This window comes from Mya arenaria, chromosome 6 (genome assembly GCF_026914265.1).
Source record: "Mya arenaria isolate MELC-2E11 chromosome 6, ASM2691426v1".
In the NCBI taxonomy this organism is placed as follows: Eukaryota; Metazoa; Mollusca; class Bivalvia; order Myida; family Myidae; genus Mya; species Mya arenaria.
The window spans coordinates 33,176,834-33,194,499 of record NC_069127.1 but is presented as its reverse complement, the minus strand read 5'-3'; the positions used below and the strand labels follow the sequence as shown (position 1 = coordinate 33,194,499).

The window sequence follows — 17,666 nt, the reverse complement described above, 5'->3', positions numbered from 1 at the left end:
ACATAGTTTACACGAAGAATAACACATTTGAGGAAATAATAGAGTTTAAGGAAAGAAAGATAACTGTATTATCACGATAATAATGCATTGTGAATACTACTTATATAAAAGAAAAGGTCAAATGAAGACATGAGGAAAATATTTTGATAACTAATCTCTTCCGGACCAACCAATCGTGATGTAAAAACAATTTTCTTATTTTATATGTATTTGCCATTCAAGCATTGCCATAGGTAATTATTCCTGCATGTTCTATATCCTACTGATTTTAATAATCAGTTCAAATTGACGTATGATGCAGAGAAAAACTCACATAACCATGTCCCATTATTGTTCAAAAGGCAATTATTAAAGCTATGTTATCATTCAATTGCTTTACTTATTTCAGAGACAGCTTGTCTTGAAACAAGTTATTAGAGAAAATATTAACCATTTTCATTTTTGTTTTTAAATACGTAAATCAGAACCCCAAATACACAGAGAAAGGCTACTTCCTGTTTAGCACATTGAATATCCTTATGATGTAGATACAAGTTTTACAATTTTGACCGCATCATCATCATAAACATTTTACATTATATAAACTAATAATACATAATTAGTGTTTAACAAGTGAATCCTAAATATTAAATGCTGAAGTATTTAACTGATACTAGTTTAGGGGCGAACATTTGCAATAAAAGAATCCTAGACGGGAAATGCGATGAACAGGAATAACATTAAATATATTTTTACCTGAGACTTCAACCTGGCATGCTAATAACTGACGTCATCTTGAAAAGAAAATTATAAAACATGTTTATTGATTGGTCTAGAAGTATCCAATAATAACTATACACCAACTAAACAATTTGAAACATGACCTGTGGACATGTTTTAATGCTTTATACAATGTCATTTAATTTTTGCAATATAAAAATACACTTAAAAGAACAATGGATCAAAACAATCTCAGGTACCACACACTCGCACGCACGCACGCACTTACGCACGCACGCACACACAAACACACGCGCACGCACTTACGCACGCTCGCATGCGCGCGCACACACACGCACGCACGCACGCACGCACGCACGCACACACACATACACACACGTACGTACGTACGCACGCACGCACGCACGCACGCATGCACACTCACACACACGCGTGTTAGCATAAATAAGTATACATGAAATCAAAAAGATTGTGATCAACGATCGATTGACAGATTTGTATATAATTACATATATTATGAAATCAATTGATGTATGCCCATGGCCTTTAGGTATTTGGAATAATCTATGAAACTATATCATTATCCAGCAAAATGCAGAAAGTATCATGTGATCTTACTTATAAAAATAATTCGTTTGTAAAGAGACGTAGTGGCAAGCTTGTAACTTAGTTGTTGAAATCAAGAATCAGTCGTTCCTTCTGTAAATGTTAAGGTCATCTTAGACATAAGAGCAAACTACATTTTACAACTAGATCAGTTTGACTACACATTCAATCTGACTGTCCAGGGCGTAGCATATTAAAGGCGTATTTTCCCTGGAAACCTACATACATCAAATATGTCAAGAGTTTTATCAATGTTACTACATCTACATTGTCTTGTTGTAAAGAAAGGTCAACTATTTACTGAGTCCTCCAAGCAGAGCTGGTCGGACGTACTGAATAATTTCTCTAAGCAACAACAAGATACCATTTTGAAACGGGACTTCCTCGCGTCTGACATAACTTTAGATATTGCCAATATTACTGAATCCGATTATCAATGTAAATCATTGATACAGTTTCCCTTATTTTCAATGAAGAATCAACTGAAGTCATATGCGTTTCCTTTCTTCGGACATGTACATGAACCTCAAACATGAATTCATTTAAAAATATCAAATCAAACAGTGAACCGTGTTTTGTTGACAATGAAAGACATTACACTTTAAACTAAAACTTATTCTGAAATTAAATGCCATTGATAAATCACATGCAATTTTAAAATGACGCGAACCTAATCGCCCTCGGTACACAACGGTCATAGCGCAGTAGTGTATAATAGGGTGTATCTGACGATAAGTGAATACATAAAGGGGGTATCTGACGATAAGTGAATACATATAGGGGGTATCTGACGATAAGTGAATACATATAGGGGGTATCTGACGATAAGTAAATACATATAGGGGGTATCTGACGATAAGTGAAACAAATGGGGGTATCTGACGATAAGTGAATACATAAAGGGGATATCTGACGATAAGTGAATACATATAGGGGGTATCTGACGATAGTGAATACATATAGGGGGTATCTGACGATAAGTGAATACATATAGGGGGTATCTGACGATAAGTGAATACATATAGGGGGTATCTGACGATAAGTGAATACATATAGGGGTTATCTGACGATAAGTGTATACATGAATTCACCTGATTGTATATGAAAACACCTCTTAACAATTTTGTAACGTGAACATTTTTTAAAGCCAATACTATTTTCACGTTTTTCTATTTGAAAGCTACTAATACCAAATACACAGTTTTTATATAGCATAATGTATGTGAAACTTGTGGTTGTTATGATATATAATGATATAATGAAAGTTTTGACGCTTTCATTAACAATAATAACATTGTTTTTAAATAAATCAAGTCAGTGTGTTTTTATAGTGACATTGCACCTTCAGCGTCTACGATGTATCACACAGAAATAAATAGTGAACGAAAACACTTAGCATCCACCTAACAGCATTTATATCGATATAAAAGAGGGACAACTCAAATATTATACAATATGTAGTATACAGAGTTACTCCCTTGTATAGCTAACACGGTTATCTGCTAGTAAAACGCTTTGACCTATATACATAAATCGTTATCTTTTTCACCCACATTACGAATATTATGAAATATATAGGTCACTTCAATGTCGGAATATGGAAAACATTTCATGGACAATTGTTTGTGGTATTCTTATTGTGTTGATTTGGAAAGGAGTCTTCTCAGTTTTTAAATATGTCCGGATGTGTAGAAAACTTCGGAAAGTTCCACAACAACCCTCGCATTGGCTGCTTGGGCATTTAAACAGGGTTGGTTTTACTTTTACTTGTCAATTTAAATTGAATCTGTACAACAACCTTTTATGCAAAATTACAAAGAGTTTTCGTATACATATAATGAACCAGGGCGCCAAACTGGCATCGTCTTAACCTACAGGTACTTAAGGTACTTTCTTATAGATTGGCAAATTATGATTAATCATTGTTTGAGGAAAGGCTTTCCTTCCTTCGCCGTTAGTTGTAGTTGAATATATAACCAAAATATCTTCATTATGCAGAGACTCTTTATCAATGTTCTATTTTGTCTATGAAGTGGTTGACTTTGTGCTGCTCTGTAAACGCGATATGGATAAAAAAAAAAACGGCGCACGCGCACTCGATAAATCTAGTCTATAATACTTTCACTTTTACTTGACAATATTGCAGGTGCTCGCGCTTAATTTGAAATGGATTCCACGATAAGTGCTGATTAGAGTTGATTTAATAGTGGTTTATTTGGCCAAGAAGAACATTTTTGTGTTTGTGAAGTAAAGCAAATAACTACACTAATTTTAAGTATTTCAACGTTAGCTAAATGAATAATACATTTCAGTGCCATTCTGTAAAAGAGTCCATTAGAGGGGGTATCAACATATCACATATATATTGTTGCACATGCTATTCAAGACTGAAAAAAAAACTTGTATGTGCAAACAACAATTTATGATATACAATATACGTTGAATATAATTAATTGTTTCATGAACATTTAACACATCATCATGATAATCGTCTCACATATTTCAGATAAAAGGCTCCAAGGATTATGTTCAGTATGGAATGGAAATGTACAAAACCGGCTGTAAACTGTTCTGCATCTGGCTGGGGCCGAACCCGGTAGTTTGTGTCAATCATCCAGACACGTTCAAACAGCTGATTGGTCAGGAGCACAGGAAGGCTAGAGGGAGGCTTGATGGATATCATTACTTGCAAGATTGGATGGGTAAATGTGAAAATCAACGTTAATACACATAAGACATTTTATTATAATTCTACTTTACAGTTTATAGAATTTAATCAGTGAAACCAAATTGATATTTGTCTGTTTCAAACATTGAAATTACAAATTGATATTTTCAGTTTTTTAATGTTGGCCCTGATCCAGTTCCAAATCAAACGTCAGCGCGCACAGGGCTGGGACACAATTTCAACAACGCTATTTCCGAAATGACGTTTCGTGCGCATACATACTGGCGCGTTTTTCTAACAAAGTGTAATACAATTAATTCAAACTCACATTAAGGCATATAATAAATTGAAAAATTGTTTGTTTAAGTGTAAGTTGGAATATATTTCACCTTGTGAACACCAACAGTGAATATGTAACTCGTTGTTCCGCTAGTCGTGAAATATACTTTTTGGTTTTCACTCGATGAAATATACTATATCTTACATTGAACCAATCAATTAACGTTATTAAAATAAACTTGACTTACTTACTCTAAAATTATCCTGACCTCCTGTGAAATTCACAGAAATGAACTGAACAAAATTAAAAAATTCATTGATCATTTTAAACTAAAATTAGAATTCCCATTGGTTATTTTGAAAAATAGTCAATTAAATATAGGATTATTGGGAACGAGCTCTTCAGATCTCTGATTGTTTAAAAGTTTAAGATTTTATTTTCCTGTGAACGATTTTCCAGTTAAGTAAGACAGATCATTTTTAAAGTGTAAACACAAAAGGAGTAAATCGCTTAAAATAGTATACACACTGTTTTCGGATTCGATCGTTTTATGTGTACAAAGTCCTGTTTTAGTTTCATTCCTTGCATTGAGACCTACTTAACAAAAAAGTCATGTCGGGTCGTTCTTAAATGCTGACTAATTAGCCGAAGATTATAAAGAGATAGAGGGGTACTGCTAACCGATGGCTGACAATATAGATACAATAGGAATTATTCCTAGTGAAGTGAGTTATTTTATGTTTCAATATGTAGAATTAGTTTATATTTGAGCTATTTTATCATAAGAGTGTTTAGTTGGAAGCTACAAGCAAAATGGCTTACTACCTTTGAAGTCGAGCATTATAGTCTCAAAAACTTAGTTCCTTTTGGTTGTATATATTGACGCTCAACAATAAATCTAATATACAGCACATGTCGTTTCGTTACCTTTTTAGGGGTGAAAACATTGAAAAAATAACACGTGTTCAGTCAAACATTGAAATACTCTGTAATATTGTGCGCGGTTACGATATTCCTTTCAAAAAGCTGCATTGACTCAGGAATAACTCAACAACAATTAAACCAAAAACAATCTCTTTTACTCGAACAATTAAAGCATTCGGACACTAGTCATTCCGCTGGTTTACCACGGCCGAGAAAAAATCTTTTTTAAAGATACTTCTTGTTTGTTATTAATTTCACGATATTTATTTCGATTTGTATCAACATTTTGTGATGCTGATACGATCATTTGGACACTTTTAAATTCGAAAACAGAAATTGTCATTTATTTGTCTCTCTTTGCAATAAATTTCTAATTGATTAATGGCTGCTTCATAGGTTGAAAGTTTAACAATATCAAAGTAGGTTGTTTATTCGCTACTGGTTAAGGGCAATTCCACTATGTTCTAGATATTAAGGCATTTAACAGCTGTTCGTCGCAGGTAAATGACCTCATTACACTATCTGTGTGTATGTTTATCTTTTAACTGTAGCATTTAACACAAACCACCCAGATAAATGACAGGGTTTGCTACAGATTTTTTGATAATAATTGCAGGCATAAATATGGTTGGAGTAAAATTCTCCCTTCACTTTAAAATGTTATTTATATCACTTTTGGGGATTTGCTGTGGGCAAGCCATACTGCAGCCATTCTAGGATGTGGGCAGACCTATATTATTCAAAAATAACACCGGCGTAAATATAATAAATAAATTAGACCACCGTTGAATGTAGTTACATATGGGCAAAGGCCCACACGAAAAGCATTATTAAATAAGACCATTTCAAGTTCTTCACCTTTGCTATGTGTCGTTTCACGAAGTATGATATTCTATCATAAGGCGAGGGACTGCTGATCAGCGATGGCTGGAAGTGGGAGAGAATCCGGAAGTTGCTCACACCCGCATTCCACTTTAGTATTCTGACAGGATACGTTGACATAATGAACAGCGCGTCGGATGACTTCCAGGTGTGTAGCTGTGCAACTGAATTATTTATTTTGTTTGTAAAAAAAACATGAAAACAGTAAATGGACTTGCGAATTTCTGAAATATGTCTCTGAAACAGTCAGCGTTATTAATTTGGGTAAATAAATGTTTTGGTGACATAAACTTGGGATTCATATCAAACTTATAAATTCTATAGTGTTCTATTGTGAATTGATGACAGCAACAATGGAGTAATTCGATGCTTTTTGTTTTAGTTTTAGCTAAGATATTGAAAATTATTTTTTTTTTGGCCTGTGCTTTATTGTTAATGTTATTTTCATTATTATTGCTTGTCTTAAATGTTGCTTTTCTGTAAGAACACCTATTAAAAACTGCATCCTCATTATTTTGTTAATTAACGAAATTGACAGTTAATGCAAATTTTAGATAGAAATGTAACAACAGTCAACGAAACTTTGTTCATTGAAGAAACAGGACTGAATATTTTGAGCTTATCATTATTTAAAATGATATAGCATGTCATTCTCTTCAAATGACATGTCCGTTTATGTCAGCAGAATGTCGTAACACTTTCGTTATTTGACGCAAAATTATCGAAAGAAAAACCACTAAAAGTTTGACAGCAACACTTTCATATTTTGTCTATTTAACTTCATTTCTTTCTAAAATCAGGCCGCTTTGAATGAAATAAGATCTTTAACATATTCGTTTGTATCTTATGAATGTTTAATGCTTTCACTTTCTCTTTTGTTTGTTACAACCGCGCGGTGTAGCAATTCCTTATCATTACGAGCTCCGATCAACTTGGACATGTTTTCAGTTACAGGCTAAGGTGATGTGTTACTGTGCTCTAAATGGTTTAACGGCTTAAGTATTTACTAATCACTGATTGTAAGTGGAGAGGTATTCTAAAGAAAACTTGTTATAAAAAAAGGAAAATCTTCAAAGCCACAAGATAATTTTGAGCGAATAGTAGAATGCATTGTAGCCATGCAACTACTACTTATTTTGAAGCACTTTTCAAGAACATTAGGCTTGTAAGCTTATGAACCTTTTTTTCTAAGATAGCTTGTTGATGCAATAAAAATAAGAGGAGTCACAGGAATGTTACAAATGCGCCCAATCTGGCCTTGTCAGAGAGATAGCTTCTTTAACTCTAGAATTATCTGCTTTAATGAAACAAACCGTACAAATGAGACAACACAGCCAAAAATCAATACAGTTGAAGCATTGTCTAACCAATAGGAGCTCCATTACAACTGTCAGTCAAAGCATTGCCTTCTTTCACCGAGACTCATATGCATTTGAATGAAAAAAAACAACAACAACAGATTCTAAACAACAACAAACAATACATTGACTTGACAGACACAACAAAGCGTTAAAGCATAATTGAAACTGTGGTCGCTATTTAAATGAACGTGGGCCAATCGAAAGTCTGAAGGACAGTAAAATCCACATGAGGTATAAATACAGGAGTTATGCAAATACTTATTTTAAAATATTTTTTCCAGGAAAAGGTGATAGAAAATATGTCGGCTAGTCCATTAGTAGACATTTATCCGTTGGTGTCCCGGATGACCTTGGATACCATGATGAAATGTTCTCTATCATTTGATGGTTCGATGCAAGCAAAAATGTATGTATCATAATTTTTCATGTGATATTTAGGCTGACGTCATGCTTTTTTTTGTAAAACCGCCCCCTTTTGCCGATATTCAAATAGCTTTCAGGTGCAGGCCAACATGAGTATTTTTAAACTTTTTGCTACTGAGGTTGTTTCTGTACCTTTTTGCATTAGTATTAATGATCTTTTTTCTAGCATTTTATGTATAGTTCATCAACTTGGCAAATAAAAACGGCATGACTGCATTTTATACTAATATAGATTATTGTTTAGGTTTTCACATCTTTTCATGTAGTGTTATATGTTATATAAATATTTCTTTATGATTAATTGTATCTATAATACTTGAAATATATATTTAGGAATGAAGAGTACGTCAAGGCGGTGCAACGGATGGGTACCTTACTCGTGAACCGTTGTTTGTAAGTTAAGTAGTTGACGGTAACAAGTATCCAACAAATCAACAAATCAAAATTCACGTTCTGATAAGGTAAAATAACGAGTCCATCTAAACTAAATGTTGAAATAAATAAGTTTTATTACATTTTCTGTAGCGAAAAGAAATGAATAAGTAAACCAAAACTGATATTTTGCTGTTTCAAACAGTTAAACAGATATTTGATATTTGTCTCTTTTTTGTTATATTAGCCCGCTCTTACTTTCAAAGTAAAGTTCAGCGCGCTGTGGGCTTAAGGACACAATTTCAACGACATAATTTCCGAAATGACGTTATGTTCATATACAGTTGACGCACTTTTACAAACATATCTAATATATGTACATATTAGTGTACGATCGCCATATATTTATCACCTGGTAAACACCAAATTGAATATCTATTGCCCTCGTTGCTACGCAACTCGTAAAATATAGATTTTTTACTCGATGAAATTTATTACGGTCTCATCCTGAAACAAATTATAATCCTCAATGTTTTTGTTCGATATATTTTATTTTTATTTTTTATTTTAGAACCCCGTATATTCCACAGTGGCTTTACTACCTGTCTGCAGAAGGCAGAGAATGGAAGAAACTTATCAATGTGGTGCAAGGATTTACAAGGAAAATCATTGACGCGAGGCAAATGTCATTGGAAAGTCGATTTACTATTTTTAAATACGAAATCCAACCCAGTGGTTTGAAACAAATGCTTTTAAATTATTAAGTAAATAACCCATAATGCAGAGGTAAATGTTTTTGACGGTTACGAGATTGGAATGTGTATAATGTGTGTGTCTTGACTGTCGGTTTACTTTTTTTAAACATTCCAGAGAGAGCACCCGTTGGAGGTTGGTCATTCCGACGGGAAGAGGCGACTGGACTTCTTGGACATTCTTTTGTCGGCCAAAGATGAGCAGGGCCGGGGACTGGACAGGCAGGAAATACAGGACGAAGTCGATACATTCACATTTGAAGGTTGGTTTATTTAATCAGTTGCAGCACATGAATGATGCCTGACCTGTGTTCAAACATTACTATATTCCAAGTATAGTATAACTACTTGATACAGCCAAATCATTTGTGTGTTTCGATTTAGTAATGTTACAAATCAGTGATGCCACCACGTGGGTAAAGACTAAAATACATGAACGCTAGTGTACAAAATACTTGGTATTTCAGGTCACGATACCACAGCTTCTGCTCTGGCCTGGGGTATATATGCCCTCGGACAGTACCCTGATATACAAGAGAAAGTGTATGAAGACGCCAAGAGCGTTGTAGGATCGAAAAAACATGTCGACCCGTAAGTACAGTTGGGAAATGTTTAAATCAATGTATGCAAATAGTTCAGCAATTCAATATGCTACTTACTGGTCAGAAATCTATCTTCGGAAAAAGGTGTAAGGATTTCAATGTTCTTTAAATAGAGTTTGGAGAAATTTAATAAAAGTTTTGTTTCGTTATTTTAAAATAGTCGTGATTTTGATACTAACACAAAGCAAATGAGATATCCGTTTTAATTTCTAAAAATAAAATAAAATATAAAACATGACTGAATGAATGATGTTTGCTTAAAAAAACCTTTTCATAGGTGGTGAAAATAAGAAACACTCGCATGTATTGAAAATGCCAATTATTTGTTGCAATGACGGTGCTACATTTGGATACACAATTGTGAAACCATTCAACAAATGACTTTACACAATTTAAGTAGTTTTTGTTAACTAGTTTCAGTTTTGGTTTCAAGGTTTTTGGCGGTTTGGAAACCTGTTTCGAAAGATTTCTTGAAGTAACAAATGCATGGTGTCGTGTACAGCTTCAACAACATGATGAACCTTCTGCATGTAGCCAATATTTCTTTTCTTTATTTTTTTCAAAACAATGGTACCGCAGATGGTCGTTTTCCTGTGTTAACTAAGTGGTGTTTCAACACACGTGTTTGAACATTGTCCGCCATGCTGTTTTTCCATAGTCAGCTAGTTTTCGGATGAAAAATACCGACCACACGGATCCGCAGAGGGTATCGATAGTTTCAAAAACCAGTTTCGGTTTTCGTAAAACAAACAATAGAACCGGTTTATGGTGTTTTTAAACGGTCACAACAAATACACAGTTTGTGAAAACTATTTAAAATCAAAACTAGTTTATTAACAACAAAAACGCCCTAAAATGGGGTAGAAAAGTGCTCCAAATGTTCAAAAAATGGTCACACAATAATCGTTAATTTGCAATGTACCGAAAAGCAAAATAACAGCATGACTTCTTGCTTCAATTTATTGTGCAAAACATACAATAAGAATATACTTCAACATTTCAATATGAACAATTTTAAAAAAATTATGTACCTGTTAGATCTAGTCCAGTGGCTTAAAATGTTTATAGAATCCCCTGAGGTTAATAATTGAGAATGTTCCAAAATTACACTAATGGTCGGATGCTGGCATTCCACCAATACAGGCAACGAGCAGATTGAAATGCGTCCCGCATTTGTTATCAAAATCAATACTGTTAATGTCTAGGGTTAGTTCTTATGTATTAAGTTGCCTTGGTTGGCAAGTTAATGTCATAACCTGTAAAAGAAAACGCGTCTGGTGTGAGATGGAGCCAATGACCGTCGATTTATTAGCTTGGTCGCGTAGATGTACTAGCAACTGAGATAATTTGGCAATGTGTTTGTTCAATCGCAAGCTACAATAGTAAGACAATACTTGCCCGTTCAAACGTCGACATCCAAAAGCGCTCGTCAAGCTGATACTGACAATTAAATCATGTTTCCTGAGTCTCACCTTAACGCCGATATGATTGCTGAGACTTCTAGCTTTAAAATATTTGCTAGTTCGGATACCGATAAATCATAATTGCTGTGCGGTACATCTGTTAGTTTATACGTAAGACAAACAAAATACACCAAGTAACAAATCATTCCTTCTTTTGAGCTTTCTGGTGAAATATGGAGTTTTATCAATCAAACAACATCAGTTTAAATTTCATTGGAGTGAATAAAAAAGAATTTTTATTGAAATTGGTAGTTACTTCAATTTGATTTAATTTGAAATACATGCAAACAACGAATGTTTTGCACGAAAATAATGGATTGTGTATGTTTTAATTAATATTTTCTTGTAAATAAACAAAACTTTCCTTGGATATTGAAGTAAGATAAATAATAAATTAAATGTTTTACCATCTTTCAAGTATATGTTTAAACTGCTTTACTTTGTAAAACGCATTTCATGATAAATTCATACAACAAACAATAAATAAATACAACCACTCACCTGATCGTCGACTTTCAACAATGAAACGTCTTCGAAATATTTGTTTGCCTTATGATATTCCAGCATGCAAACAATGATGATTTAACCGCATTTAACTCCAACGGACTTGAAATCAACAGTTATCCCTTCATGGCCGGCGCAAACAAAGTATTAAATGATTTACCATGGTGATGAGCTCGTGATCATATAAAAATTTATTTTCTCGCGTGCCTCGCCACTCTTGAAAATAATTTATACTTGAGAAACTTAAAAAGATAAGAAATAAACGTTTATTCTCTATTTGTTTACGGTATATACATTATAATATGTGTATACATGTATAAAATATATATCTGTCGGTTATCAGACTATGTTTTGTTACAGTGGGGATCTACATGCCTTCAAATATATCCCTATATACATCAAGGAAGTTCTGCGCTACTACACCCCAGTCCCAGTCATAAGCAGGAAGAGCCCAAATACTATCGTGCTGGACGGATTGGAGATACCACCCGGTTCTAGAGTGGATGTACCTATCTACATTATGCACCATAACCCTGCAATTTGGAAAAATCCTGAGGTATGATGAACTCCGACGATATGTTTAACAGTGTCAGCTTATGAATCGCAGAAACCTATACACGGCGGATAACTGATTTGATGACATTTGATGACTTAATGATTGGAAGTATGTTGTCTGCGTGATAAAACAATTATTACCTTAGCTGTTAACTTTTCTACGCCAAGCTGCTTTATTTTGGTAGAAGAAAGCGTGAATCGGAAATCGAAGCTTTACGTTTCGTTGTTGGTTTTATTGAGCAAGCACGAGTTCATTGTCTTTAAATACGTGACGTTTCAGGATTTCCGCCCAGAGAGATTTAGCGACAAACAGAAAGTAGAGCATGAAGTGTTCGGTTTTGCACCTTTCTCTGCCGGATCCAGGTAGGTCATTCTTTGCAACATCAGTAGTTTACTGTATATGTCATGAACGTTTACGTTTGCTCATGTGCTTTTCGCTCATTTAGCTAAAGTATATATCTGCTCTGCGTGCATTCTAGTAAGGGTGCCTTTGTGCTCTTCTCTCACTATACTAGTAAGGTTGACTTTGTGCTCTTCACTTATTATATTAGAAAGGTTGACTATTTGCTCTTCGCTTATTATATTAGTAAGGTTGACTTTGTGATCTTCTCTCACTATTCCAGTAATGGTGACTTTGTGCTCTTCGCTCATTATACTTGTAAGGTTGGCTTTGTGCTCTTCTTTCACTATACTAGAAAGGTTGACTTTCTGCTCTTCGCTCATTATACTAGTAAGGTTAGCTTTGTGCTCTTCTTTAACTATACTAGAAAGGGTGACTTTGTTCTCTTCGCTCATTACACTAGAAAGGGTGACTTTGTGCTCTTCGCTTATTATACTAGTAAGGTTGACTTTGTGCTCTTCGCTCACTATACTTGTAAGGATGATTGTGTGCTCTTCGCTTAATACCAGTGAAAGTGACTTTATGTTCTTCTCCCATAATACTAGTAAGGTTATCTTTGTTATCTTCGGTTATTATACTAGTAAGGGTGATTTTTTTCATCGCTCATTATACTAGAAAGGGTGACTTTGAGCCCTTCTCGCATTATAGTAGTAAGGGTGACTTCGTGCTTTTCGCCCAGTATTCTTGTAAGGTTGACTTTGCGCTATAAGCTTATTATACTAGTAAGGTTGACTTTTTCCTTTTCCCTCATTATACTAGTGAGGTTGACTTTTAGTTCTTCGCTCATTAGAGCAGTAAGAAGTAGACGTTGTGTTCTTCGCTCATTATACTAGTAAGGGTGACTTTGTACTTTTCGTTTATTATACTAGTAAGGTTGACTTTGTACTCTTCGCTCATTATACCAGTAAAGTTGAACTTGTGCTCTTCGCTTATTACACCAGTAAAGGGTAACGTTGTGTTCTTCGCTCATTATACTAGTAAGGGTGAATTTTTGTTCTTCACTCTTTAAACTATAAAAGGTAAACTTGTGTTCTTCGCTTATTATACTAGTAAAGGTGAACTTGTGATTTTCGCTCATTTAACTAATAAGGGTGATTTTGTGTTCTTCGCTCTTCGCTACTTAAAGGTGAACTTGTGCTCTTCGTTCATTATACTAGTAAGGATGAACTTGTGCTCTTCATTTATGGTACTAGTAAGGGTGAACTTGTGCTCTTCGCTTATTACACTAGTAAGATTGACATTGTTCTCTTCTCTCATTACACTAGTAAGGGTGACTTTGTGCTTTTCACTTATTATACTAGTAAGGGTGACTTTGTGCTCTTCTCCCATTATACTAGTAATTGTCTTTGTTCTCTTCGTTCATTTTACTACTAAGGTTGAATTTGTGCTCTTCGCTTATTATACAAGTAAGGGTGAATTTGTGCCCTTCGCTCATTATACTAGTAAGTTTGACTTTGTTCTCTTTTCTCGCTTTACTAGTGAGGTTGACTTTGTGGTATTCGCTCAATATACCAGTAAGGCTGACTTTTTGTTCTTCGCTCATTATAATTTTAAGTGTGACTTTGTGCCTATCTCTTTCTTAACTAGTAAGGCTGAGTTTGTGCTCTTCGCTTCTTAGACTAGTAAGATTGATTTTGTCCTCTTCGCTTATTAAAATAATTAGGTAGACTTTGTGCTCTTCGTTCATTATAGTAGTAAGAGATTGACTGTGTGTTCTTCGCACATTATACTAGTAAGGGTGAATTTGTGTTCTTCGCTCTTTATACTATTAAAGGTGAATTTGTGGTCTTCGTTCATTATTCTAGTAAGGGGGAACTTGAGCTCTTCACTAACTATACTAGTAAGGGTGACTTTGCGATCTTCGCTTATTATACTAACAATGTTGATCTTGTGTTCTTCGCTTATTACACTAGTAAGGTTAACTTTGTACGCTTCTCTCACTATACTAGTAAGGTTGACTTTGTGCTCTTCGCTTATTATACTAGTAAGGGTGTAATAGTGTCATTCGCTCATTATAATAGTGAGTGTGACTAAGTGCTCTTCGGTTATAATACTAGTAAGAGTGACTGTGTGCTCTTCGCTTATAGTACTAGTGAGGGTGACTTTGTGCTCTTCTCTCATTATTCTAGTAAGGGTGACTTTGAGCGCTTCGTTCATTGCACTAGTAAGGGTGAACTTGTGCTCTTCGCTTTGTATACAAGTAAGGGTGCATTTTTGCTCTTCGCTCATTGTTTTATTAAGGGTACTTTTGTGATATTTTGCTCATTGTACCCGTAAGAGTGACGTTGTCTTCTTCGCTTTTAATAATAGAAAGGGTGACGTTTTGCTCCTTCCTCAATGTACTAGTAAGGGTGTATTTGTGCTCTTTGCTCATTTCCTTAGGAAGGGTGTTTGTTTGGCTTTTTGCACATTAGATTAGTTAAGGTGTCTTACTGCTAGACAATGGGCAAAGAGCGCAGATACATTCTTACGTATACAATGAGCGAAGAGCACAGATACATTCTTACGAAGAATGTATCTGTGCTCTTCGCTCATTGTATACGTACGAATGTCTCTGGGCTCTTTGCCCATTGTATACATAAGAATGGCTCTGTGCTCTTTGCTCATTGTAAACGTTTTAATATCTTTGTGCTCTTCGCTCATTATATTAGTTAGCGTGTCTTTGTGCTCTTCGCTCAGTTTATAGGTTTGGGTGTTTTTATGCTCTTCGCTGATCGAGTTCTCTTCGCTCATTGAATTATTAATGGTGTCGTTGTGCTCTTCAGTCATTATAAGAATAAGTTTTTCGCTCATTGTAGCAGTAAAGATGTTTTTGTGCGTTTCGCTCATTGTAACAGTAAGGGTGTCTTTGTGTTTTTCGCTCATTGTAGCAGAACGAAGGAGGTCTTTGTGCTTTTCGCTCATTGTAGCAGAACGAAGGGTGTCTTTGTGCTTTTCGCTCATTGTAACAGTACGGGTGTCTAGGTTTTTTTTCATATTAGTAAAAGTGTCTCTCTGCTCTTTGCTCATTGTAGCAGTAATGGTGTCTTTGTGTTATTCCCTTATTATATTTGTTGTGGTGGTTCTATGCTCTTTGGACTTTATATTAGTAAGATTGTCTTTGTGCTCTCAGGTCTTTCTATTAATAAAAGTATCTTTGTGTTCTTCGCTCATTCTGTTAGGAAGTGTGTGTAATTCATTATAGAGATAGGGGTTTATAAATGGAGCAAACTATTATAAATGCGCGTATCTGCATTAAATCATGGCATCGTATTTAATTATCAGAAACCAATCAAACAAGATGCAATACGCATGATCGAGAAATAATCATTTTAAAAACTGGTATGCCCTATTTCTTTGTACATGTAGTACTATCTCAGTATTTATTAAAAGGCGGGGGTTTCATTTTATATTTCTTAATTGGAATGTTTTGAATAAAACTAATAATCAATTTATTTTTTATTTCAGAAACTGTATTGGTCAAGTATTTGCCTTGAACGAACTTAAGATTTCACTTGCTAAGTTTGTCAATAGGTGAGAACAAATTTTCAGTGGAATCTTTAACGACACATATGCTCGTGGTAGAAAGGTCCCTTAATACGAATTGAATCAGCAAGAACGTTACATTTCGATACGATTAATACTATAAACTAAGGACAACTTTAACTGAAAACTTAAGGACCAAGCCCAGCAGTCGAAAACTGAAAAGAATAACAACCCTGTTAATAGGCGCAATACAAGGGCCCCAAAACAAAGAATTAGAGACACGCACTTATAAACACCACACGGTCAGTGATAAACAGGTTTACTGAAAAACGAGTCTTCTTAATGCTTTAACTGTTTTATATGACCACCAGCTCACAAGGTAACCAACACTTATCAATAATTACAATAAAGTTATATAAGCCTCATCATATCTTTTCAATGCATAGCCATTAATTAAATGTTAAAGGAACTTGTTCACGTTTTAAAAGATCAGACAAAGGATATACTTTTGTGTGCGAAATGTGGAGAAAATGCTTGATTCAATGATCAAAAATCTTTAAAAGATAAAAAAGAGCTTAGTCGTTATTGATAGTTTTGAAAATGTTATAGGAAATGTTCCTTTTTTTTGTCTTAACATTTAGTAACACGATTCAGTATTGAGATAAATAGGCTTGGATTTACAAACTCTGTTGAAATGATTTGCGAGTTTTGTTTTGGTTGTTTATTATAAAATGATATGTAAAATAACTCAATTTCAACAAAGTTAAAACAATTATCGTTCCAAACATGACACTCATGAAGGAATACCTTTCAAGGCTTATGTAGATATTGAAAATGAAATCAAATGGTGTAGATGTGGCACTGAAAGATGCGTATTAAATTGAAATTATTACCTGATAGGGACCATTGCACACTATTATCAACATCACATGCTTTCTTTCGTAGCTTATATTTGCTTTTATGTTTAAGGTTTGAGGTTCGACCGGATCCAGGTCATAAGCCGGATATGCTGTGGGATATGATCACTCGGTCCACGACTGGACTTAAAGTGTGCCTGAAGGAAAGGTCCAACAGACGCCAGTGCTAGAACTACAGAGACCTTAAACATTTGTGTTTTCTGAAATGGTATGCTCTGCCGGAACAATGATTTACATGTCTTACAACTAATATACAGAAAAATAAAGATAAAGATGAATTGAACAAAATAGTCTCTTAGTGCATCAAAGTCTGAAAGAGATACGGAGTATCAATAACAAGCGACTTTGATAATAACAATAATGATACAATGAAAACTACAGGAAGAAGCACATAACTCGAACAATCAAATACAAACCCTGTTTAGGGGCACATGACAAGTGCCCAAACGACAATGAACTAGTAGCACTACATACACAAATACAGACACTAAAACTAGATACACTCATTCGTTAGGGTAAACATGCATTTGTATTTGTGAATTAACAAACCGGACAGTCCTAAAGCAAGGTCTGAAAGTCAGATATTCCCTTAAATGAAATATCGACCATGTGACCAAACAGTGTCATACAAAAGAACATCGTAATGGGTGCATACACGTGACCCCCGATAGCTCAGACGTTGAACGTTCGCTTCGGGTGCTGAAGATCCGGGGTTCAAACCGAAAGACGTTAAATTATGGTACCAGTAGCGTTTTGCCTTGCGCTCAGCATT

The 17,666-nt window shown here is 34.8% G+C and overlaps 2 protein-coding genes across 2 annotated transcripts; both read left to right on the top strand.

Annotated features, from left to right (window-relative positions):
• The first annotated feature begins 2,917 nt into the window (after window positions 1-2,917).
• On the top strand, window positions 2,918-9,200 carry LOC128238713 (cytochrome P450 4F6-like). The gene is made up of 6 exons (XM_052954886.1): window positions 2,918-3,076; window positions 3,833-4,028; window positions 6,101-6,228; window positions 7,723-7,847; window positions 8,198-8,257; window positions 8,808-9,200. Exons 1-6 carry the CDS (start codon window positions 2,924-2,926, stop codon window positions 8,998-9,000), a joined length of 855 nt encoding a protein of 284 aa, XP_052810846.1. The 5' UTR covers window positions 2,918-2,923; the 3' UTR covers window positions 9,001-9,200.
• Window positions 9,015-17,100, top strand: LOC128237735 (cytochrome P450 4A2-like). Its single transcript, XM_052953317.1, has 7 exons — window positions 9,015-9,022; window positions 9,109-9,251; window positions 9,456-9,579; window positions 11,918-12,113; window positions 12,393-12,475; window positions 15,960-16,025; window positions 16,947-17,100. The coding sequence occupies exons 1-7, from the start codon at window positions 9,015-9,017 to the stop codon at window positions 17,062-17,064; spliced, it is 738 nt and encodes a 245-aa protein (XP_052809277.1). The 3' UTR covers window positions 17,065-17,100.
• The last annotated feature ends 566 nt before the right edge of the window (window positions 17,101-17,666 follow it).

Coding starts and splice junctions, on each gene's coding strand:
- LOC128237735 (XM_052953317.1), top strand. Junction 12,476..15,959: donor CCTTTCTCTGCCGGATCCAG/GTAGGTCATTCT, acceptor TTTTTATTTCAG/AAACTGTATTGGTCAAGTAT. Junction 16,026..16,946: donor CTTGCTAAGTTTGTCAATAG/GTGAGAACAAAT, acceptor TTTATGTTTAAG/GTTTGAGGTTCGACCGGATC.
- LOC128238713 (XM_052954886.1), top strand. CDS start 2,924: ATGGAAAACATTTCATGGACAATTGTTTGTGGTATTCTTATTGTGTTG. Junction 7,848..8,197: donor GGTTCGATGCAAGCAAAAAT/GTATGTATCATA, acceptor ATATATATTTAG/GAATGAAGAGTACGTCAAGG. Junction 8,258..8,807: donor TTACTCGTGAACCGTTGTTT/GTAAGTTAAGTA, acceptor TTTTTATTTTAG/AACCCCGTATATTCCACAGT.